The following is a 24536-nucleotide window of genomic DNA, read 5'->3' on the forward strand; positions in this document are numbered from 1 at the left end:
ACCCCTTCCGATGGTGACCTTCAAGGATAGTCAGTCAAGTTTTTACAATGAAAAATGTTCATCAACACAAATCGTCTTGCGCTCAAACAACCTCTATCTTCTTCTTTGTCTTTCAAGGTGCATTTGGGCCACCACTCACTAAATAAAAGGACGTGTATAGTTTCTAGTTTGTCCACAGTTGAAACAGCCATCTGAAAACTAGGGACGGATCTTTTAACACATTCAAATACATCATGCCCCATAATTCAAACCCAACAGCAGTATTACTTTTGCTCCAAAATTTCTTAACTATCATGAAAAATTAATTAATTTAGTGTTCTTCTTTCTACAGTTCCATATTAACGATAATTCTGATACATTTTGAGGTATAATGTTTATTTAAAAAAAAGCTCATTCTGCCTCCACGATGACAGACGGGCTCTATGTGTTGTAACTTTCAGTGAGATTAGATGATCAGTTGTGGACAGATGGACTGATACAGTAGGGGTGAGTGGAGTCAAAGTCGACTGCTGAATAGAGCAGAGGCTCACGGGTAGTGTCTCGATCTTGAGCCAGCTCCCCCCTAATCTGGAATCTGATGGGAACAAATGTGTCTTTGTGTGCTGCTGAGTGTGTGTCATACCCTGTCTGTGCTAGGCCTCTGCATAATGTAAGTGTAATCATGTGTTCATACTCAGGCAGGGTGAAACCTCTCAGTTCCATCGCCTTGTTTACACTAATGTAATATATTTTCACTACCAACTCTGATATCAAAATGTAAAAATCAACGATACCTAACATCTTCTTCCTCTGTGCCAGGTCTGCAATAGTCTGAAATTATCACAGCTGTCACACTATCTAAACACTAAAGCACAGAAACCACAAGGCTCCCACACAAAGACCTATCTTATATGAGCAGCTCACCACATATTTTATGACTCCACAAAGATGTCTTTGACAGTATGCAAAACAGACCAAGGCTAATAATATATGCAAAACTGTTACCACAAGTACAAGTTTAAATGCACGATAGCAGCATTCAACCAATAATTACTATGAAAAGGAAGATTTTTGTACATTTCAAGAAGGGCTGAGTAAAAAATATATATATTTTCCCCAATTCAGTACCAATTCATACAATCCTGGAACGGAATATTTCTTATTATTGCAACAGTGGCAGGCAGTGACATAAAGTCGGCACCTTTGTATTTCGTATTTAGATGTAAAACGTCAACCATCTCCATATTTCGGTCACTCATGCATAGTGTTATTGAAATATTCAAATCAAATGGAATTGTGGCAGGGTTTTTTGTGATATATTTTTTATTATACATTTTTACAACAGAGAAATCCAAAAAAACAAAAACAAAGTTTACACAAACAACAAAAAGAAGAGTACAGGAGAGAGGGATCATGTCCATTTCCAATGTCAGATAGAGGAATTGTGGCGTTCTTGACATACCCAATCCTACTTTTAAGGTATAGTAAGTAAGGGTTATGTATAGTGAGCGGGTGGTTATACATTACACCAGAGGACCAGGACATCAGCAGGAATATTTATGTTGACACACCTGTCATCAAGGCTTTGTCGCAGACAATCCTTTAATCATCCATCCACCCATCCATTATCTTTACCACTTATCCCATGCAGGATTGCAGGGGTGGGGGCTGTAGCCTATCCCAGCTGTCAAGGGGCGGCTGGGGCTCAGTGGGTAGAGTCGGTCGTCTATCAATCGGAAGGTTGGCGGTTCGATCCCAGCTCCGGCAGTCACATACCGAAGTGCCCTTGAGCAAGTCCTCTGTTGTTTAGAGGTGTGTGAATGTACGAATGAGATTATCTAATACTGATGGTCCCTCACTACATAGCAGCCTCTACCATCAGTGAGTGAATGGGTATGAATGGGTGAATGTGACGAGTAGTGTAAAAGTGCTTTGAGTGGTCAGAAATACTAGAAAAGCCCTATATCAGTACAAGTCCATTTACCACTTACCTTTGGGTCACCAGTCCATCACAGAGCTTCTTTAAACAGAAATGAGGCGCAAATCACAACTTTTAATATGTTGCTATTATCACTACTACTTATAGTTTAAGTCACATTCTAGTGATCTGCAACTCACCAGCTTTACTGCCATTGCCTGGATTGCACAAGAGGATTTTGCTCTACTTCTCCCTTCTGGAGAAGGTTGGGGTCCAGTTGCATCTCCCATATCTGTGCCCGGCAACTCATATTATTTATTGACTCTCAATACCAGCCTGAGACAGAAACTAACATTTTGCCACAGTGTCAACAGGCTGAAATGAAATAACCTTCTGTCTGTGGATTGGTTCGATATGACCTGTTATAAGGTTGTCGCTGGGGCTGCTTTTGCTGTTGATAATTAATCACTGTTGTTATGGGGTTTTGACCAATCAGAATCAAGTATTTAATAGTTATAATATTCCATAACAAATACTTAACTGAAAGCATTTGTATGTAATACATTTTACATAAATACCTCTGTTGAAGCGATCTGCTGTTGGATTTCATAAAAGAAACTATAGGCCAAGTAATAATTAACACATCTTCAAAAAAATGACACCTACTTTATTATCTTTAGAAATTAGAGTGGACTTTAATCCAGCAGTTAATTAATCACGCTTGTATTCCTCCGTTGATGTGCTCTTTTAAGTGTCCTTTAAGGTCTGTCAGCAGTCCTCCTCATAAAGCACAGGGAGCATTAAAGGCTTTGCGAGACATTTGTTTGGACTAATATTACACACATTGTGGTCTCTGCAGTGACTCAGCCGACAGTTGGTTCCTTCACAAGGCTCCTGGCTTTACGTCACAGAGAAAGAAGCTCATTTGCATTTGCATTGTGTAAGAAGAAGGTGAGGGAGAAAAACACCCTGGCCGAAGCTTTGAGACTTCTCAGAGTATTCTGTGCTGAAAGAGCTTTTCAGACTCTTTTAGAAACCTTTGAGTTGAGTGAGTGAACTAAAGCAACAACTTCAAAGTTTGTGTTGTTTTAAATAAGGTGATTTTAATGTTATTCTACAACTCTATAGCTGTTGGAGCTCTCAACCATAAATTCAACTTCCTTCTTCCTTCAACTTCCGCATGATCTTTTTTATAGCTTTTGTACCATAGGCAGCCCATTACTATTTTCAAAAGCAAGTTGAAAAAAAACCCTGTAAACAAATTCATTGTGACAACAGGTTGAATCCCTCTGAATGTTCTTAGTGATGCTTCCTACCAAAGCTTTTCATCCAGTGCCAACAGCAGGTCAAGTTTTTTACTTATTCAGTGAAGCTGGCACAAACATTTTAAACGTTCTCAGAGGATATATCAAACGGACGGGGGGTTTCCAACTCTTTTTTTTTGAATGCTACCAGCTGGTTGACATTTGTTTTAGATTGTGTTGATGTAACAGTCTGCTTGGGAAATTGCCATTTTAGCTTGTAAAACATGAATTTATAATATCTGTTGGGTTTCTTAACTTATCGTCCTTTATATGATGATAGTTTTGGTATGCAAATATGAAGTGGACCTAGATCCGAACTCACTAAAAGTCTGACCAGAACATTTGCTTGTCTCAGGGCTCTCATGTGCCATTTCCAGTTTTGTATTGATAAATAAATGTATTAAAGCTCCTGTAAGGAGTTTTTTGCTAGTTATGAAACAGACTGAAATTAATAGTGAAGCCTATTCATGACTTAATAAAGTAAAAAAAAATTGCTGCCGAGGGCAAATTATCGGATTCAATTTTTAACGGCAGGCTAAAGGAACCCTTTTTTTGTTCTCCATGGAAAATATTCCAGATGATAGATCTTTGATATTTGAGTTATTAAAGAAAGTTGGATGAGTTGTCTTTTTTTTTGTTTAAAAAAAGGACACATTTGCAGGTCAAATTCACCAAACACATAACATGCATAGCCTTGTCCACAGGGGGCGCCAAATTCCACACAAACTGAAAGCTCCTCACAGGAGATTTAGTATCTAAAATACTGGTAACCCTAAGTTAGGTCACGAAAGAGTGATGAGGTAACATGCACCAAATCTTGTCAAGACCATGAATCGCTCCTGCTTCCAGCACAATGAGGACTGTAGCCTCTGTACATGGGGTGCCTGCTCTACCAACTGAGCTTAACTGACTTCCCCCTTTGTTGATCATTTGAACCATGTCCTTAGGTAACCTATCTCAGGTAGCCTGGTAAAATAATACACACTAGAGGTACTGTATGTGATGCTACTTTTTCTTGATGGATGACCCCATTTGGGTGTTTTGACTTTGGGCCCTGCTCCCTTATGGGTGTAAAGTGTCCATGTGAAATGACTGGCAGTAAACAGCAGTGCGTTTACTGTTTAATGGCTCTTTCATTATCTGTCATTAACATTCAAACATACTGTATCCAGACAACACAAGCTTCCCATCATTACAACTACAAAGAAAGAACCACATGATCTGGGTGGTGCATGCATTAGTACCACACCATGATCAACCACATTCAGGTTGAATGTGTGGATGTTTGTGCGTAGAGGTTTAACTGGACTTCTGTTAAATGCACTTTACATCACAAGTTGGCACATCCTAATGCCAGACGGGTTTGTATTAATCCATGTCTAAACATGGGCGTGTTCCATTTGTATTTCAGTATAATCCTGGCATGAGTCATAGACAACATACAGTTAGTAGATGCCCATTATTATGCTTTAATCACATCGGTTCCTTTAGTCTCAGAGATGTCTAATTTTTGTTGCAGTTTTTCATCACTCTTGTAAATATCTCTCCGTCCAGTGTGTGGTTATTAGAATAGGAGAAATTTTGGTTCATAATACTTGGAGCTTGAAACAGCCTTTGAACACCAAGCTAACATTATGTATTCAATGTCAATATCACAGCAATCATTCATACTCCATGCATACCATATAAACATGAGACAGTAGTGATGGATTTGACAGTGATGGTCATGTCTACATGTGTCATAATAAATTATATAAGTCAACATGCACTTTTAAATGCTTTTGGGCTATTTCAAAGGGATAAGAGCCGTCAAGCGTGAGGAATAACCCCATTAGTGCAGGCACATGACGACTTCAAGCTGTGTTGGAATCTGATCGGGCGTTTCTTTTCTTTGTCACATGTGAAATACAATGATCTGTTACTATTGTTATTCAAAATGGAGTGAATGTTTAGTATTTTCTACTCAAGAGTTTTAGTTCAGTGTAGTCTTATTTTTCTTATGCTTTTCATTATAGAGGATTGTGGTATGCTTCTCTTAGCAAGAGACAGGATCTGATGATTTTGCTACTGTATCTGGTGCACAGTAATATATAAAGGGAATAAAATAGGCTCCAGAAGAGAGGCATGCTCAGGTTATTTAAGGATCAGTTGTGTTAGCTGATCTCCTCAAAAAGACTAGAAGCAAGATATAGCAGCTTGCATAGCTTAAAACCTTTTTTTAAAAGTCACTAATTTGATCTTTTTTTGTTTAATCCTATGTCAAAAGAAATTAAAAAGAAAGGTAAGTTCTAGTTTTACTCGGGAGGTTGTTGCTGTTTCCTTGTTTCTGGTGTTAACACTGAACTAATTCTGGCTGAAGCTCCCCTCTTTAGCAAGAAAGTTACCGACTGCTACTAAAATAAAAAAAGTTGAATGTCAACAAGTTGTTTTTTGCAATATACTGACTAAGTAGAAGATAGTCTTTTCTATATTGGAACAAATTTTAAAACTTAGCTATCCAGTTACAACATTGTAGGGTTAGCCTGATAGCCGTTTAGCTAGCTGTGAGCAGTGGCATGAAAAGGGTATATGCACACCACATAGACATTGTTCTAGATTATATTTCCTTTTCTAAAGTGAGTAAAAATAATGTATTCAAAAACACTACAGCATTAACAAGCTTATTAAACATTAACTAAGAATGTATCTCTCCAGACACAGTAGGCTTTAATAGTGCTAACCTGGTTGTCTGTTAGCTAGCTAAGTATGCTAGCGATGGTATTTAGTATTTGAAAATGATGAACACAAAGCCATCAAAGTTAAGTTTGATTAATGTGGAAATATTGAGTGTTAGCATTATTGAGTGCTAGCTAATTGTGTTAGCCTGGTGGCTGTTAAGCTAGCTAATACAGTAGTACAGTTGTGCTCATAAGTTTACATACCCTGGCAGAATTTGTGATTTTTTTGGGCCATTTTTCAAAGATTATGAATGATAAGAAAAAAAAATCTCTCATGGTTAGTGGTTTGGTGAAGCCATTTATTGTCAAACAACTGTGTTTACTCTTTTTATATCATAATGACAACAGAAACTACCCAAGAAATCATACATTCTGCCAGGGTATGAAACTGTATTTCAGAAAGTGAAATTGTAAATCACATCAGTATTTGTTTCAAATTATATTCTCCATGTATCAAAGTTTGTATGACATTATTTTTGAGCACACTGCTGAGTTAGGCAGCTAGCTAAATCTACGCCTGAAGTTTAAATTCAACTGGTTATTCGTTTTTTTTTAACGGGAAAACACCAACTGGATGGCAGTCTTTTGTTTTCACACACATAGTGTTGCATACAGATAATGTAGCCAATGATAACACTCATCAAAGTGACAGTGCTGGACAGGGCATCATTAATATCAGAGGCTAATTTGCATGTAAGGTGTATGATTACTCTGAAAGTACTACGTTTTAACTTTATGCCAAGGCCACACACACACATATTGCTACAAGACGAATTCTTTGAGGTGTCTGGTTGTCAACCATGGTCTTTGTTGTTCATGCTGCTGGTTTTCTGGCAATCCTTTGGTGGGTTCCTTTTACTGAAGCTTTCTCTTCGGGGCATTTAATTCTGAGCTACCAAAGGAGGACTGCCGGAAACTTAAAACCCACACACGCATACGCACACACAGGTGGAAGTGGTGCCTCCGCCATGGGTCTCTTTCTCTTTTCAAAGTCCCTAAAAGGAAGAAAGGAGAGAAAAGAAAGTGTGTGTGTGTGTGCGTGTATTTGTGTGTGTGTGTGGTTGTGTGTGTGTGTGTGTGTGTGTGTGTGTGTGTGTGTGTGTGTGTGTGTGTGTGTGTGTGTGTGTGTGTGTGTGTGTGTGTGTGTGTGTCTGTCTGCCTGCCTGCGTGTGTGATCCAAAGCTAGACTTTTAGGCAAAGCCAACTCTCTACAGCAGCTCTCTCTGTTTAAACCACACATGGACATACACAGACACACGCACAGCTTTCTGTATCTCGTCCTGAAACACTTCCTTTAATATTTCAATCCTTTAAAACAGTATGTTTCTGTCTGTTGTGATATGCTACTAAATGACTTGTCTGTCTGTGTTTCCTAGTTTATTATAGAGGACATGAAGCAGCAGCAAACCAACAAACACAGCAACCTGCACCGTGAAGACCAGCACATCACTGTGGAGGAGCTGTGGAAGGGCTGGAAGACCTCTGAAGGTAAACAACAGCAATAAAACTCGAAACAAATAATCACAGAAAAGTGTTTCCAAGTAACAAAATGACAAGATCATGAGAAAGGAAGCGGAAATGAACAAATATACAAGATAAATATGCAACGTTTAGCTGTGTTTACCCTGCACAAACCCTGAGTGACACACTTTCCTGTGTAAATACACAGAATCACATGACACACAGGTGTGGAAGAATTCCCTCTGACAGGCTGATGTACTGGTTTAACAAGCCTGCGGGAGAATCTCTATCGGGGAAACTAGGTGACTTTACAATTTTCTGAAAAGTCAAAGACCTCTGAAGGGCTGAAGGGAGGGAGGGGCTGAAGGAAATGTACCTGAAATGAAGCGTGATTGATTATTTTCTCTGTAGAATGTGAAATTGTATACAAAGGAATGTAAAAGAAGAAGTGAAAAGACACAAAGAGGTGGATTTAACCGTTGTGTACTGCAATTATGTTAATTATTAAGCAGTTGAAGGGCAAGTCAGAATAACTTCCCCATCCAGATTTTTTTAACCTGATCATTTTATTGCAATTAAACATCTTCAAACAGCTGTTCCCTTCTCCTGTTCCCTTCCTGATTTGAATTTCATAAGGAGACTAAATGTGACCCCCCCCCCCTCCTCCTCGTCCTCTTCCTCCTCCTCCTCTTAGTCTTTAAAACAACATCTTCAAACACACACCCAAATCTGTCATTCTCAGCCTGCATGTGCCCGTGTTTGTTGTTAACTGTTGAAGTATGTGAGCTTCTCAGTTCACTTGTGCTTCCTCAGCGTTTGAAATTAATACTCACCTCGCAGAAAACAAACACCCTAGCTTTCGGTTTTCGTGTTAAAGGGTCATGGGTCATTTATTTACGTACACGCAGGATCCCTGCCACCTCACATTATATGACATTTTTATTATACATACTTTTTTTCAATGTATTTTTAAATCAGGTTTTTTTCTCTTTAAGTCCATGCGCTCACATGCTCGTCTTAAATTAATGCATGTTGTATAGAACTCATGCCCGAGTACATTTTTGTACTATTGTTCACTTCTCCTCCACGCCATATTGAAATTTTGATCTCCTTTGTCACTTTAAAAAAAATATATGTTGTACTTTTTTACTTTTTTTTGCCTTTTTAATAATTGTTACTTTATAGGCTCGTTTGCTTTATATATATTTTTTGCACTGTCTACTTTGCTACTGTGACACTTGAATTTCCTCGTTGTGGGATGAGTAAAGGACTATCTTATCTTATCTTATCTTTGGTTACACAAAAGAGTGATTCTTCCTCTTATGAACATTCAAGGCTCAGAGATATAAATGTACGTATTTACTTATAAAGGGACCATATGCAATATTAAACAACTGTAACCATTTTATGTGTTGTTAGCCGATCGAACTTCTTTTTTTTTCTGTATCCATTTGTGGGGCACGAAATTCGACAAATCAAAAGGAGAACCTTCCAAAAAAAAAATTTTTTATTTTTCAGACAGCAAGTTATCAAATCAGCCCCAACATCCTTATGTTGAATAGACAGAAATGAACATACGGTATATCTATCACAAGAGACATTTTTCACGTAAGGAAGGAGTGCTCTGAAATCTTTAATACATTTTTGTTCTAACACTTTCTCTCTTTGATTTAAAGTTGATGGTCTCGCTTGCTGCACCATCATTTTAAATTTCAGTCTTTGTTGTAACTTTATATCTAGAAACTCCTTGCAAGAGCTTTAAGGCAGAGGTTCCTAAACTTTCTCATCTCTGACCCCCAAAATAACCGTGCCAGAGACCAGAGACCCCCATGGTCCTACATCATAGTCCTTAAATGTTGCTCACAGGATCAATAAAAGAACTAGTAGGCCAATTCAAGAGCCTACATATTTATTTGTCAATTACAAAAGGTTACAAGCAACACAATTTCTTCAGGTGTCATGTAGCAACAAGGTCAAGAGGAAAATTGATGACATATATATTGTGTATATTTGAACACTAATGGGTTAAAATATACACTTTAAGATCATTCTACATTTTTTATTTTTGTTTGGAAGCTATCTGGTGACCTTCCGATCAGTGTCTTGCGACCCCCAAAGGGGTCCCGACCCCCATGTTGGGAACCCCTGCTTTAAGGGACTTTTTTATAAGTATTTTTTAACCACAGTTAAAGTCTTTATGCTAAAGTAATGACCTCCTCTCTCTCTCTCTCTCTCTCTCTCTCTCTCTCTCTCTCTCTCTCTCTCTCTCTCTCTCTTTTTCTCCCTCTCTTTCTCTCCCTCTTCACTCAGTCCACAACTGGACGGTGGAGGACGCGGTGGGGTGGCTGAAGGAGTCGGTGGAGCTGCCGCAGTACGAGAAGAACTTCCGAGACTTCCGGCTCACGGGGAACACGTTACCTCGGTTTGTACCGTCACCTTAAACACTGCCTCACTCTCCTCACTCTCCTCACTAAACAAGATGTGTGTATCTCTTCTCTCCCTCTGTCTTATAAATGTTTTATAAGACTGCTATTCATTATAACTTTTCCACGTACTGCACCTTTATTGCAGATAAGATTAATACCATCGCTGCTAATTAAGAGTTTATTGTTTGCCTGAGCAGGGAAGTGCGTTTATGAGAACAATAACACATTAAGGTCTCTGTAGCAATGCACAAAAGCAGCTTTAGATGTCATTGCTTTGTTAAATGCTGCCCTCTGCTGGTTGGTATAGGAAACACAGGGAGAAAAATACATCCAGCTAAAACAGGTGGATCTCTGCCTCAGATTTATCCCTCTCTTTTTGTATATTTTAGGGAGCTTTTTTAATAGTTTTTTTTGCATGATGACAAAGATTTATGTAAAATTGAAGACAACTAAAAGGACAACAAATATCCCTGGCGTTCCCTCTTACATCACGGTTTAAAACGATTAAAAAATGTGAACCAACTCGTCCGTCACTGTCAGAAGAAGCTCAGACGTCATGCCACTTGTGGCGTGTGACGCGCTGCAAACTGTATCATCAGACAGAGGGGGCGGGGGCTGTTTGAGGGGGTTATTTAGGGGTCTCATGTTACTCCTTAGGTCTGATGGGCGATGACTCATGAAGCGACGTCATGGTGAGGGGGTTACAGTTTCCACAGGCTGCCATGTTGTCTGGTCCCTTTGAGATGGAGGATAAATGTAGCATTCAATCTAATAAGAGCTCTCTGATTTTATGTCTGTGTTCTCAAGACGGTCATTTTTATCATTTATGTCGGATCATAATTTATATTTACTGGAAAAAAACATGCCATCATAAAATCTTCATCATGTATTCTAATAGCTAATTAAGATGTTATAGTTTAGCTGTGCCAAGCCTGATGATTGAAGTGTGTGCATGAGGAGGAACATCATAATAGTCTTTAACCCTTCTTATATTTTCATACACTGCCATCATCAGGCCTCTGTACTTAATATTGATATTGCAACAGCATGATATTGATAACCCAGTGTGTGATTTTACATTATGTTACAGTGTTGCAGAAGCACCAGAGATAACACACACACAATTGTACCCGTCTAGCTCTGCTGTCTTACGTTGTGTAACATCTCAAATTAAAAAGAAATGATGCTATATTTATTCACTTTTTATTAATTGTGTATTTTATTTGGTACCAAATCCACTTTATCCAAAGCCGACAGTTTCTCCCTCACCATAGACAGCTTAACTGTATCCCCCTCCCCTCAGGTTAAGAGTCTGGGTGTCATACTCGACAGCTCACTTTCTTTCCACTCTCATATCAAGAACATAACCCGGTCTGCATATTTCCATCTACGCAACATCCATCGTCTCCGCCCCTCTCTCTCACTCTTCTTCGGTGTCCCTCACAAATCCCTCCATAAGCTTCAACTGGTCCAGAATTCTGCAGCCTGCATCATCACCAGAACCCCCCGTCCTTTCACCACATCACACCCATCGTCCAGCAGCTTCACTGGCTCCCGGTCAAATTCAGAATCACCTTCAAAATCCTCCTGTGTACATTTAAGGCCATCCACAACTTCCCCTCCCCTGTATCTGTCTGATGTCCTCCACATTGCCAACCCCTCTTGCTTCCTCCTCCCTCCACCTCTCTGTGCCCTCTACCCGTCTCAGCACCATGGGGAGCATAGCTTTCAGTCGCTCTGCTCCCCAACTCTGGAACTTATTCCCACCTTGCTTGTTGATTTTTATGGATTTTATTGTGTTATTTCATTTATTGTTTTAATCCCTCTGTTAAGTGACCTTGAGTGTTGAGAAGGGTGCTTTTAAATCAAATGTATTATTATTATTATTATTATTATTATTATTATTATTACATTTTTTTTTTACTGAATTTAATTATTTTTAGTAGATCCTCTTTAACTCTTTCCCTCAGCTGTTGCTTTAAGTTGTTCCTATATTCAATATGTCGAGCTACAGGGGGGCATATCATCAATATGTCACCCTGTCCTGATTTGTTCCTTATTGTCTGTTTTAATAAGTGCTATATAAGTCAACTTTATTATGTATTATTATTAATATGGATAAAAACTCACCCCCATTAATTTTTAATGCCATCGTCTGATTGGCTGCTCAGGCACAGCAATGGAGAGACTTAGTCACCATCACTCCGCTGTGACATTTACAAGTAAGGCGTAACTAAGGGTGTACATTTCCTGGTCATTCAAACAGGGCTTTGTTACAGTGCACAAAGGCAGCTGTAGGTTTCATTACTCTTATAACACTGCCCTCTGCTGGTCATTAAAGGCAACACAGGGAAAAGCGAATCAAATTGAATTGCAAAGTTAGAATAAAACTCTGGCATCCCTGACAGACACTTAGAAGCAAGGGAATTAGAAATGTGAATGCCAACCTGTCAGCACAAATCTCACTCTAGGCTGGAAATTGAACGGTGTACAGAAATTCAAAGTTGAATTTTCCCCTTTTTCTTCATTTTTCAGATTAGCTGCAAATGAACCGTCGTTTATGTCGATGCAGCTAAAGATATTAGACCAGCGGCATAAACAAAAACTAAATCTAAAGGCTCTAGACGCAGTGCTCTTCGGCCCTCCTCTCCGTAAGTATGACACATATTTTACTCACACTCTCTGAAAACTTAAGTGAATGTAAAATCACAGTATTTGCCAATATTGCAACTTTTTTTTATGTTCTCTGTCACTCTGCAGGTCCACAACATAACTGGATGAAAGACTTTGTGCTGATGGTTTCCATTGTGATCGGGGTCGGAGGCTGCTGGTTCGCCTACGTGCAGAACAAGTCCAGCAAGGTGCACGTCTCACAAATGATGAAGGACCTGGAGAGCCTGCAACATGCTGAGCAGAGCCTATTAGACCTGCAGAGCCGGTACAAGCACTTATATGAAGCTTGGTTTTCCACTTTCAACTTTTTTCACCTTCTGTGTGGATGTTCAGACCTTTCCCCATGTAAGGACCATGTTCTTGTCTTTCCCTCTTGTCTCCCAGGTTGGAAAAGGCTCAGGAAGAGAACCGCACAGTCGCCGTGGAGAAGCAGAACCTGGAGGAGAAGATGAGGGACGAGATCAACGAGGCTAAAACAGAAGCTCACAGGCTCCGAGAGCTGCGAGAGGGCGCTGAATGTGAGCTCAGTCGCCTCAAATATGCAGAGGAAGAGCTCGTACAGGTAAGACTCGCAACAACGCTACTTTATATGAATGGTGTTCGTTCGACTGCTGCTATAAAAACAGAGAACATTTTCTCTCGTAGGTTCGAAAGGCTCTGAAGAGAGCGGAGAAGGAGATGCTGACGGAGCGGTCGGTGCCTGAAGCTCTGCAGAAGTGGCTCCAGCTGACACACGAGGTGGAGGTTCAGTACTACAACATCAAGAAACAGAGCGCTGAGTTTCAGCTGTGCGTCGCCAAAGACGAGGTACAAACAACCCCTGAGTCATTCATTCAATCAGTGGAGTGTATCGACAATTTTTTTTACACTTGAATAAGATCTGTTTTTATTTGTGTGTTTTCAATTTTATTATATTTGATTAAAATCTGAAAAAAAATCAACTAAGCTTTGATTAAGTTCAATTATTTTGTAGACGATTAAATTATGTTCAATTATTTTAGACTCGTGATTTTGGCATATATAAAAAAAAAAATGAAATACCTGATCTAGAGTTGCCGAAATCAAATCCACTTAACTTCTTGTCTGTCAGAGTTGAAGGAGACAGTTGTTTTGTTTTTTTGTTTCACTTTGTTTATTAAGGAAAACAAGATCTCCACAAAGCATCCACATCGACATTCATTTTTCAAATAACAGTGTAATTCAAAGGCCTGATCTCACAGACTACATCATCACTAATTCAGATTATTCATTCCTTATCATCAGGCAAAACTGTCTTCATCATAGAGTTATTAGTAGAACATTAACTATCCCAAGTTGTTCTGTTTTTGACTCCATGTGGTTTTAAGAGGACAACCACCAACATTCATACTGGTGCTGGGCTGCAGGGGGGGCACATCATCAGTGAGGACAGTCATGGTTGTACAACAAAGCTTGACATGCCTGTAGTCACAGGAGTAGTTGCAGTAGTGTGGTAACTTGAAATAAGTTCAACCTTAATTATATCTAGCTACTGAAATCAAAGAATGTGTTACATGTGTTTCACTGTTCTGTGTGTTTTTGATTCCCAGGCAGAGAAAATAAAAAAGAAAAGAAGTTCCGTGTTTGGGACTCTTCACGTAGCCCACAGTTCATCACTGGACGAAGTGGACCACAAGATACTAGAAGCAAAGTAAGGATATTTTTCCTAGGTGATATCTAAGCCTACAGTTCCAGACACAGTCCCCCCCCCTTCTCATTGTTGTGTCTTTGTTTTGTTAGAAAAGCCCTCTCAGAGGTGACGGCGTGCCTGAGGGAGCGGCTGCACCGCTGGCAGCAGATTGAGAAGCTCTGCAACTTCCCCGTGGTCAACAACTCCGGGCTGACGAGTCTGACCGCCAGCCTGTACTCAGACCACAGCTGGGTGGTCATGCCGCGGGTGTCAGTGCCACCGTACCCCATCGCGGGGGGCGTGGACGACCTGGACGAGGACACACCTCCCATCATTCCCCAGTTCACAAGTGAGTGTAGTCAGTGAACAGTGAGGATGCTTTTAATTTCAAACTGTAGGGAAATTAACTCCCACAACTTTATTTGTTCCTCCTCAGCGACCACGTTAATCCGGCCCCCGCTGACCCGCAACAGCAGCCTGTGCCGCTCTCGCCGGAGCCTGCTCAGCCCGCAGTCCTCGCTGATGTCCCCCGACCCCGACCTGCTCTCCATGGCCAGCTCTTCCCTCTCCTATCGCCCCGAGGCCGACGACGAACATATCATGTTCAGCTCAGATAGGAGGGGGTATGTAGCGGTGGCCGGAACGCCGCGGAATGGTTTTACAGTTTGGACTCACAGGTGTTTTATCCAAAAAAATTCACACTGGTGCTTTCAGCTTGGGGTGGTACCTTCTGGTGTTGGGTGACATCTAGTACGTGAGGGACGCATGAATTCACCTGCAAATGGAGACACATTATCAAATAACAGAATTATCATCTCTGGAGATTATTGTATACATTTTATCATTTATTGTTATCCTTCTTATTTTACTATTAATTATTTAATATTATGAGACATATTTGACTAATTATAGTAAAATATATTATGTATGACAATATACAGTGTATATGTAAAATATCTATACAATGTAAATATATAGAATAGAATAGAATAGAATGTACTTTATTTATCCCCGAAGGGGGAAATTCAGGAATATATATGTGTGTGTGTGTATATATGTATATATATGAACACAAATATATAAAAACATACTGTGTATATACATATACATACATTTATACACATACTTTATATGTATATACACATACATACTGTTTATAGACACATTTATTTATATACACAAATGTATATTTATACAGTATATATTTACAGTATGTTTATATATATATGAGCTATATAGGTATATATGTATGTGTATTTTTATATACATATTTAGATATTTATATACACACATGTATACACATCTACAGTATTTACACACAAACACATATATGTATGTATACATCTTTATAAATATATATATATATATATATATATACAGTACATATATATATATATATATTCTATCAGATAAAGCAAAAACATTTAAACTTGAAGCAATGAGTTAAAGTCACTTCATCTTTTTTGTAATTTTGTTTTTAGGCGAGCAGTTAATTTTCACTTCACAAAGCTCAAGCCTTAAATACAGCTCTCATCCTGAAGAAGGACGTTGTCATGTGTTCTGCTATATAATTGTTCACATTAGGCATCAGGAGGTGAAATTCTGTTATATATTTAAAACCCTTAGTTGGATTATTTATTATATCTAAGAAAAGCCTGATAGAAATGTTAGAAAATGTAGCTCTCTTCAGTGAGTTTTGTAAGTGTTTCTGTGTCTTGACTGTGGTTTGTCTCTTCCTGTTTCAGGGATCCGGCTCAGGACGGCAGCTCCGACACCGACTCCCTCAGCTCCTCCATCAGCCGAAAGCAGTTGCACAACACGGAGCCCCCGTACCGCAAGATCTCCCGCGAGGAAATGCTGCTGTTCAGCCAAAACCCAGAGCTCCCCGCCTCCACCCCAGCCAACTCCTCCCACACCAGCAGCAGCAGCAGCAGTCTCAGGGACTCCACACCCCCTCCTCTGCCTCCCACCCCAGCCACCACTCCCTCCGGCCCGCCCTCCACCTCCCCTTCACCGGCCTTGGAGCACCACCCATTTGTACACAGAGGCTCACCTGACCTCACGCGCACAATCCCAGAGTCCCAGAGCGCCACCTTCTCGCAGGGGAGCGCCACCTCTCCGACGGGCAAAGGCGTGTACAACGGCATCCTGGAGAAGTCTTACAGCTTCGGCCAGCTGCCCGCCAGCATGCTCCCCAACGTGGGGCGCTTCCCGTCCCTCACCTCCCTGGACTCGGAGGGTCGGAGCGTGGGAAGGGATTACAAGCTCCAGAGCACCTCCTCCCAGGACTCCAGCGACAATGGAGAGAAAATCAAGCGCTCCTCATCTAAAATCAAAAGCTTATTTAAGAAGAAGAAATAAAAACTTTCAGAGTGAGATAGTTGTAGAGAGAGAAATAAGATGAAAGAGTTGTTTTGGCCCTTATACTTAAACATGGACATCACTGTAAGCTGAAACACGTCATTTCTCTCTTATTTTCTCGTTTTTTGTTGTCAAAGATGGAATGTAGCTCAGTCTGGGTGCCTTTAAAAAACACCTCAGACTGGTAGCCTTATTTTTCAATAATGCCTTTTTATTTAGTTTACTAAAGGTCAAGGAAAAGTCAATGAAAGGTCAAAGGTCATGAAGTTGTCTTCCATATAGCTAAAAAAAAAAGAACTCACTGTCTGTTTTGGTTTGATTGAAAGGCACTGCTGTTTGATTAGGGCTACTGTAAGGAAGGAAAAAAAGAGATTTTGAGAATAAGGTATTTTTTTGGTCATGTTGGATTATAATGACATTAAAGTTGAAATTTTAGGAATGAAGTCATGATACCATAAGGATAAAGTCGTTAAATTTAAAAGAATAAAGTCATAATATTACAGGAATTCAGCTGTAGATTTAAATAAATTAATTGCAAAGTTGTACATTTACAAGATTCAAGTTATTAAATTCCAAAAAATACAGTGTTAAATTATACAAAAATTACATTGTTAAATGAAAAAAATGAAGTTGTAAATTCACAAGATTTAAGATTAAAAGCAGCAAGAATTTTGTCAAACATTTAGAAGAATTAAACTGTAAATGTACATGAATAAAGACAAATTTACAGGAATAACGTTGTAAAATTACTAGAATAAAGTGCTAAATTTACAAGTATAAAGTTGTAAAATCACGAGAAAGAGAGAAATTTTTTTTGACAAGAATTAAGTTTTAGATTTACCAGAATAAATGTGAAAATGTACGGAAAATTTACAAAAAAGTGTTGCACATTTACTAGAAAAGTCGTAATATTAGCAAAATAAAAATTTAAATTTATTCACTAAAAGTCGTAAACTGGCACGTATTAAACTGTAACTTTATGGGTAGAGTTGTTACTAAAGACTTTCAGTGTACAAGAAAAAAAGTTGTACATTTCTAAGAATAAAGTTGTAATATTACAAGAAGAAAGTAAACTTTAATATATAGGTGAAATTTACAGTTTTAGGATTATTTTCTCAAAATCTCTTTTACCTCTTCTTTAACTCCATCATAGTTCAGGTGCAGTCCAAAAATGTATCCTCAAACACACAACGTCCACAAAGTTTAAAAAAGCAGCGTTAAGATATTCCCTCCATAAATGTCCGAATTCCTTCGCCCTGCATCTTACGAAGTCTAAACTACTTGAATTACTTCCTTTGAAACAATAAAAACCTGCTAAATGTTTGTTGCACTACAGCTTTCCTGGTATTTTGGGAAAGATCCGCTGCTTGTGGAGTACATACTGAAAAAAGAAATCTAGAGATGAGAGGGAAACATGAGCAGCAGCAGTGAAGACGCAGATGAGAATGCGTCTCTATTGCTGCTACTCATGAATGTCTCAATAAATATATTTATATACATATATATAAATACTTTGTTTTCACATTATTGTGTTCTAATAGATGTTTTTAACAGATTTATATTGGTGGGGGTTCCTATTAACTGATATTTACTGAAGAAGGTTTATTGAATATGCAGATTTAACTCACACCAGTAATGTCCCCTGTACCTCTGCCAACATGCCATTTCCTTTTCTGTCTTAAACACCCTGAAATATTTGGTGTCACTACCAAATCTTGGTGGAATTGTCCGTGCGAATGATTCTTTTTGTGCCATATTGATGCCAGAAGGTCATAGAAAGTTGTAGGAATCTTTTTTTTTGACAGCTTTCTTCTCTACGCCGACGATGTGGCCTCTTCCATTCGTGTTTCCTGCCTCTGAAAAACACAAACACTGACGATTATATGTGGAAAAAAAATGTGGAAAAAAAAGGAACTCCCCTCCTCCCCTTCTCTTGCACACACCCGCGCACACACATACACACACACACACACCGAGCTCGAAGCCGACCCATGCAATACGTCCCCCAATCTAACCTTTGGGTTCGCACCGAGCACTCTGATGTCAGACTGCTGCTTCACACTGTGACTTCTGCTGGTCACCGTACAAGGTGACACAAGGACCCTCAGTGTTTCAGTACACGATGAAGGAAAGACAAGTGGAGGACGATGAGGAGACGAATGTTTATGAGACAATAGTTTTCTTTTTTGAGAACATTTTGTGTGTGAATATTTGTTTACTGTAGAAGAATTCATTAAAAAATGGAGGCATTGGAGATGTTTCAGCGTTTGTTTGCTTAAGTAGTAACACTTCCCCATTTTCCTCTTCCCATGGTAGTATCCGTGACGTCGTCCATCTGTGTCTGTAGTGCTATTTTGAAGCCAATCATTGGCAGGAGCCATATTGGAAATGCTGAACTTAACCAAACTTCTGTCGAGCTAGTGTGAGGTAAAGAGGCGGGCTTTGAGCCTCCTTGCCAACAGCTACAGTGTCGGTCAAGTAAGTCATGCCTCTCATAATAGGAAACTCATAATCTTAATATGAAAATGGCACGTTGTGAAAAAGTTCACCCCCCTTGGTACTTGGTATATCCTACATTTTCTGATAATTATGACATTAAATAAAATAATTTTGTAGTTTTTGATTTAAAAGACAGTAAAAACCAAAACTGACCCTGTTTTTGGGACCAGAGGTGTTATAAACATCACATACCTTTTGCATCTATTTTAACCATGTAAACTAAGTGCCCCCGCAACCCGGACCCGGATCAGCGGAAGAAGATGGATGGATGGATGGATGGATGGATAAACTAAGTTCAATCATTAATTTTAAAACTGTATTTCTTCTTTGTAGTTTCTGGTTAAACATGATAAATATTGTTTATTTATTTACTTAATTTTTACTGGTTGAGGTTTAAAAAAACAACCAACTTTGCAACAGCTTTATTACCCCTACTTTAACCTCTCATCACTTTGGCAGATTGTATTCACTCGAGTGGGGGCGTGGCCACAGATAAGTGATGTTTCAATATTCACGGGGGCGGGCTCGCAAAGTACCCAAATGGTTTGGTGTGTTGCATTGCTACCTTGCTACGTGTAGGCAGCGTCACTTCCGCATGTCTCCCACCTGTACACAACGCCAAGACGCTCCATTTGTCGTGAAAAGCCCCAAAAACAAGTCCTAACAGTGTGATTACTTTTCAAAGAAGAAGCTAACAAACTTTACTTTTGTGGAGAATCTCGAAGTGACCGATAGAGAATGTTTCCAGCCAAGTTTGTAACCCAGGTAAGTTCATTCAACATGGGTGTACTTTTAACTCGTTCTGTTAGAGGAGAGAAAGATAGAGAAGAATGATCGAGTAGACAGATAAATCTGCTGTTGAAGTTGTGAAACTGTGCTTAAAACCCCCCGAGGTCATAAAAATGTTGTTTGTGTGACGAATTTTGGTGTATTTGTTCATTGTTGTCCGATGCTAGAAAGATTGCTACCATATACTACAACCAGGGGCGGAGCTAGACTCTCAGCGCAAAGGGGGCGGAGCATCCTCAAGGGGCCCTTTTAATGGTCAAATTCACAACTGTAAAATAGCTGATATATTTTCTCCCCTACTTATCAATAAAAAACACAAATTCTCACTTATTGATTCAAGACAGCCCATAAAGGCAACAGGTTGCTTGTCGAGTTCAAATATTTCAGCTGCACCGAAGACAGCACACAGCACTCTACTGCATGGGTTAACGAATGGTGCAGCACCGACGCTGATGGACAGCAACAGGAACGTGCATTACCCAGTGCACTCTCTCTCAGGAATAACATAAACATAAAATAGACAAAGCGGTCTACAACACAGTAAAGTGTATTTAAACATAAAATAGACATAATTAGACTCACAGTTTCCAGTTTTCTGTCTACTCATTCTTATTGAGAAAAATAAACGTGTACGTAGTCATGTGTAAGCCGGAAACACAACCGGGTGATAATCAGTCTGGCAGCGGAGAAAAAAGGCGCTCATGGGGACCTGTCACTCAACCTTAGCTGAGCATCTCCACTGTGCGCAACACCTTTAGTCAGCTGATTCAAATCAAAAAGTGCTTTAAACATGAAATACCTCCCTGATAGCTGAACGAAATATGAAACTACATGATGTTTGTTCCACGTGATAGAAAATCCAAACAAAAATGTGTTTGAGTAAAATCTTAGGTTTAACCCTAACCCTAACCCTAACCCTAACCCTAATCCTAACCCGAATCCTAACCCTAACCCTAATCCTAACCCTTGCCCTAACCCTAACCCTAATCCTAACCCTAACGCTAACCCTAACCCTAAACCCTAACCCTAACCCTAATCCTAACCCTAACCTTAATCCTAACCCTAACGCTAACCCTAACCCTAAACCCTAACCCTAACCCTAATCCTAACCCTAATCCTAACCCTTGCCCTAACCCTAACCCTAATCCTAACCCTAACCTTAACCCTAACCCTTGCCCTGACCCTAACCCTAATCCTAACCCTAACCCTCCTAACCCTAACCCTAACCCTAATCCTAACCCTAACCCTAACCCTAACCCTAACCCTAATCCTAACCCTAACCCTAACCCTAATCCTAACCCTAACCCTAATCCTAACCCTAACCCTAACCCTAATCCTAACCCTAACCCTAACCCTAACCCTGAACCTAACCCTAACCCTAATCCTAACCCTAACCCTAACCCTAATCCTAACCCTAACCCTAATCCTAACCCTAACCCTTACCCTAATCCTAACCCTAACCCTAACGCTAACCCTTGCCCTAACCCTAACCCTAATCCTAACCCTAACCCTAACCCTAATCCTAACCCTAACCCTAACCCTAATCCTAACCCTAACCCTAACGCTAACCCTAACCCTAAACCCTAACCCTATCCCTAATCCTAACCCTAACCCTTGCCCTAACCCTCCTAACCCTAACCCTAACCCTAATCCTAACCCTAACCCTAACCCTAACCCTTGCCCTAATCCTAACCCTAACCCTAACCCTAACGCTAATCCTAACCCTAACCCTAACCCTAACCCTTGCCCTAACCCTAACCCTAATCCTTATCCTAACCCTAACCCTAATCCTAACCCTAACCCTAACCCTAATCCTAACCCTAACGCTAACCCTAACCCTAACCCTAACCCTAATCCTTATCCTAACCCTAACCCTAATCCTAACCCTAATCCTAACCCTAACCCTAATCCTAAACCTAACCCTAACGCTAACCCTAACCCTAAACCCTAACCCTAACCCTAATCCTAACCCTAACCCTTGCCCTAACCCTCCTAACCCTAACCCTAATCCTAACCCTAACCCTAATCCTAACCCTAACCCTTACCCTAATCCTAACCCTAACCCTAACCCTAACGCTAATCCTAACCCTAACCCTAACCCTAACCCTAACCCTTGCCCTAACCCTAACCCTAATCCTTATCCTAACCCTAACCCTAATCCTAACCCTAACCCTAACCCTAACCCTAATCCTAACCCTAACCCTAACCCTAATCCTAACCCTAACCCTAATCCTAACCCTAACCCTAACCCTAATCCTAACGCTAACCCTAACCCTAAACCCTAACCCTAACCCTAACCCTAACCCTTGCCCTAACCCTAACCCTAATCCTAACCCTAACCCTAACCCTAATCCTAACCCTAACCCTAACCCTAACCCTAACCCTTGCCCTAACCCTAACCCTAATCCTAACCCTAACCCTAACCCTAATCCTAACCCTAACCCTAACCCTAATCCTAACCCTAACGCTAACCCTAACCCTAAACCCTAACCCTAATCCTAATCCTAATCCTAACCCTAACCCTTGCCCTAACCCTCCTAACCCTAACCCTAACCCTAATCCTAACCCTAACCCTAACCCTAATCCTAACCCTAACCCTAACCCTAATCCTAACCCTAACCCTAAACCTAATCCTAACCCTAACCCTAATCCTAACCCTAACGCTAACCCTAACCCTAAACCCTAACCCTAACCCTAACCCTAATCCTAACCCTAACCCTAACCCTAATCCTAACCCTAACCCTTGCCCTAATCCTAATCCTAACCCTAACCCTAACCCTAATCCTAACCCTAACCCTAACCCTAAACCCTAACCCTAACCCTAACCCTAATCCTAACCCTAACCCTAATCCTAATCCTAACCCTAACCCTAAACCCTAACCCAAACCCTAACCCTCCTAACCCTAACCCTAACCCTAACCCTAACCCTAACCCTGAACCTAACCCTAACCCTAATCCTAACCCTAACCCTAACCCTTGCCTTAACCCTAACCCTAACCCTTGCCCTAACCCTAACCCTAATCCTAATCCTAATCCTAACCCTAACCCTAACCCTAAACCCTAACCCTAACCCTAATCCTAACCCTAACCCTAATCCTAACCCTAACCCTAAACCCTAACCCAAACCCTAACCCTAACCCTAATCCTAACCCTAACCCTAACCCTAACCCTAACCCAAACCCTAACCCTCCTAACCCTAACCCTAACCCTAACCCTAATCCTAACCCTAACCCTAATCCTAACCCTAACCCTAACCCTAACCCTAACCCTAAACCCTAACCCTAACCCTAATCCTAACCCTAATCCTAACCCTAACCCTAACCCTAACCCTTGCCCTAACCCTAACCCTAATCCTAACCCTAACCCTAACCCTAATCCTAACCCTAACCCTAACCCTAACCCTAAACCCTAACCCTAACCCTAACCCTAATCCTAACCCTAATCCTAACCCTAACCCTAACCCTAACCCTTGCCCTAACCCTAACCCTAACCCTAAACCAAATCCTAACCCTAACCCTAATCCTAACCCTAACCCTAACCCTAACCCTAACCCTTGCCCTAACCCTAACCCTAACCCTAATCCTAACCCTAACCCTAACCCTAATCCTAACCCTAACGCTAACCCTAACCCTAAACCCTAACCCTAATCCTAATCCTAATCCTAACCCTAACCCTTGCCCTAACCCTCCTAACCCTAACCCTAACCCTAATCCTAACCCAAACCCTAACCCTAATCCTAACCCTAACCCTAACCCTAATCCTAACCCTAACCCTAATCCTAACCCTAACGCTAACCCTAACCCTAAACCCTAACCCTAACCCTAACCCTAATCCTAACCCTAACCCTTGCCCTAACCCTAATCCTAACCCTAACCCTAACGCTAACCCTAAACCCTAACCCTAACCCTAACCCTAATCCTAACCCTAACCCTAACCCTAATCCTAACCCTAACCCTAAACCCTAACCCTAATCCTAACCCTAACCCTAACCCTAATCCTAACCCTAACCCTAACCCTGAACCTAACCCTAACCCTAATCCTAACCCTAACCCTAACCCTAACCCTTGCCCTAACCCTAACCCTAATCCTAACCCTAACCCTAATCCTAACCCTAACCCTAACCCTAATCCTAACCCTAACCCTAACCCTAATCCTAACCCTAACCCTAACCCTAATCCTAACCCTAACCCTAACCCTAATCCTCACCCTAACGCTAACCCTAACCCTAAACCCTAACCCTAACCCTAACCCTAATCCTAACCCTAACCCTAATCTTAACCCTAACCCTAACCCTAACCCTTGCCCTAACCCTAACCCTAACCCTAACCCTAATCCTAACCCTAACCCTTACCCTAATCCTAACCCTAACGCTAACCCTAACCCTAAACCCTAACCCTAACCCTAACCCTAATCCTAACCCTAACCCTAATCCTAACCCTTGCCCTAATCCTAACCCTAATCCTAACCCTAACCCTAACCCTAATCCTAACCCTAACCCTAACCCTAATCCTAACCCTAACCCTAACCCTAACCCTAATCCTAACCCTAACCCTTGCCCTAATCCTAACCCTAACCCTAATCCTAACCCTAACCCTAACCCTAATCCTAACCCTAACCCTAACCGTAATCCTAACCCTAACCCTAACCCTAACCCTAATCCTAACCCTAACCCTAACCCTAATCCTAACCCGAACCCTGAACCTAACCCTGACCCTAATCCTAACCCTAACCCTAACCCTTGCCCTAACCCTAACCCTAACC

At 40.6% G+C, this 24536-nt stretch overlaps 1 protein-coding gene across 2 annotated transcripts in view; it reads left to right on the forward strand.

Annotated features, from left to right (window-relative positions):
- The window catches only part of stim2b (stromal interaction molecule 2b), a 55410-nt gene extending 36669 nt beyond the window's left edge, over positions 1 to 18741 (forward strand). The window contains exons 3-12 of one of the 2 annotated variants that reach the window (XM_034676598.1): positions 7295 to 7406; positions 9690 to 9801; positions 12341 to 12456; positions 12566 to 12743; positions 12863 to 13040; positions 13124 to 13285; positions 14047 to 14147; positions 14237 to 14475; positions 14563 to 14803; positions 15872 to 18741. In XM_034676598.1, coding sequence (XP_034532489.1) covers positions 7295 to 7406; positions 9690 to 9801; positions 12341 to 12456; positions 12566 to 12743; positions 12863 to 13040; positions 13124 to 13285; positions 14047 to 14147; positions 14237 to 14475; positions 14563 to 14803; positions 15872 to 16487 — 2055 coding nt within the window. In that variant the 3' untranslated portion in view covers positions 16488 to 18741. The remainder of the gene's footprint in view (positions 1 to 7294; positions 7407 to 9689; positions 9802 to 12340; positions 12457 to 12565; positions 12744 to 12862; positions 13041 to 13123; positions 13286 to 14046; positions 14148 to 14236; positions 14476 to 14562; positions 14804 to 15871) is intronic. The other variant, XM_034676599.1, reaches the window with a different exon arrangement.
- Positions 18742 to 24536: the final 5795 nt, after the last annotated feature.

Source organism: Notolabrus celidotus, chromosome 23, assembly GCF_009762535.1.
Source record: "Notolabrus celidotus isolate fNotCel1 chromosome 23, fNotCel1.pri, whole genome shotgun sequence".
NCBI classification, from domain to species: Eukaryota; Metazoa; Chordata; class Actinopteri; order Labriformes; family Labridae; genus Notolabrus; species Notolabrus celidotus.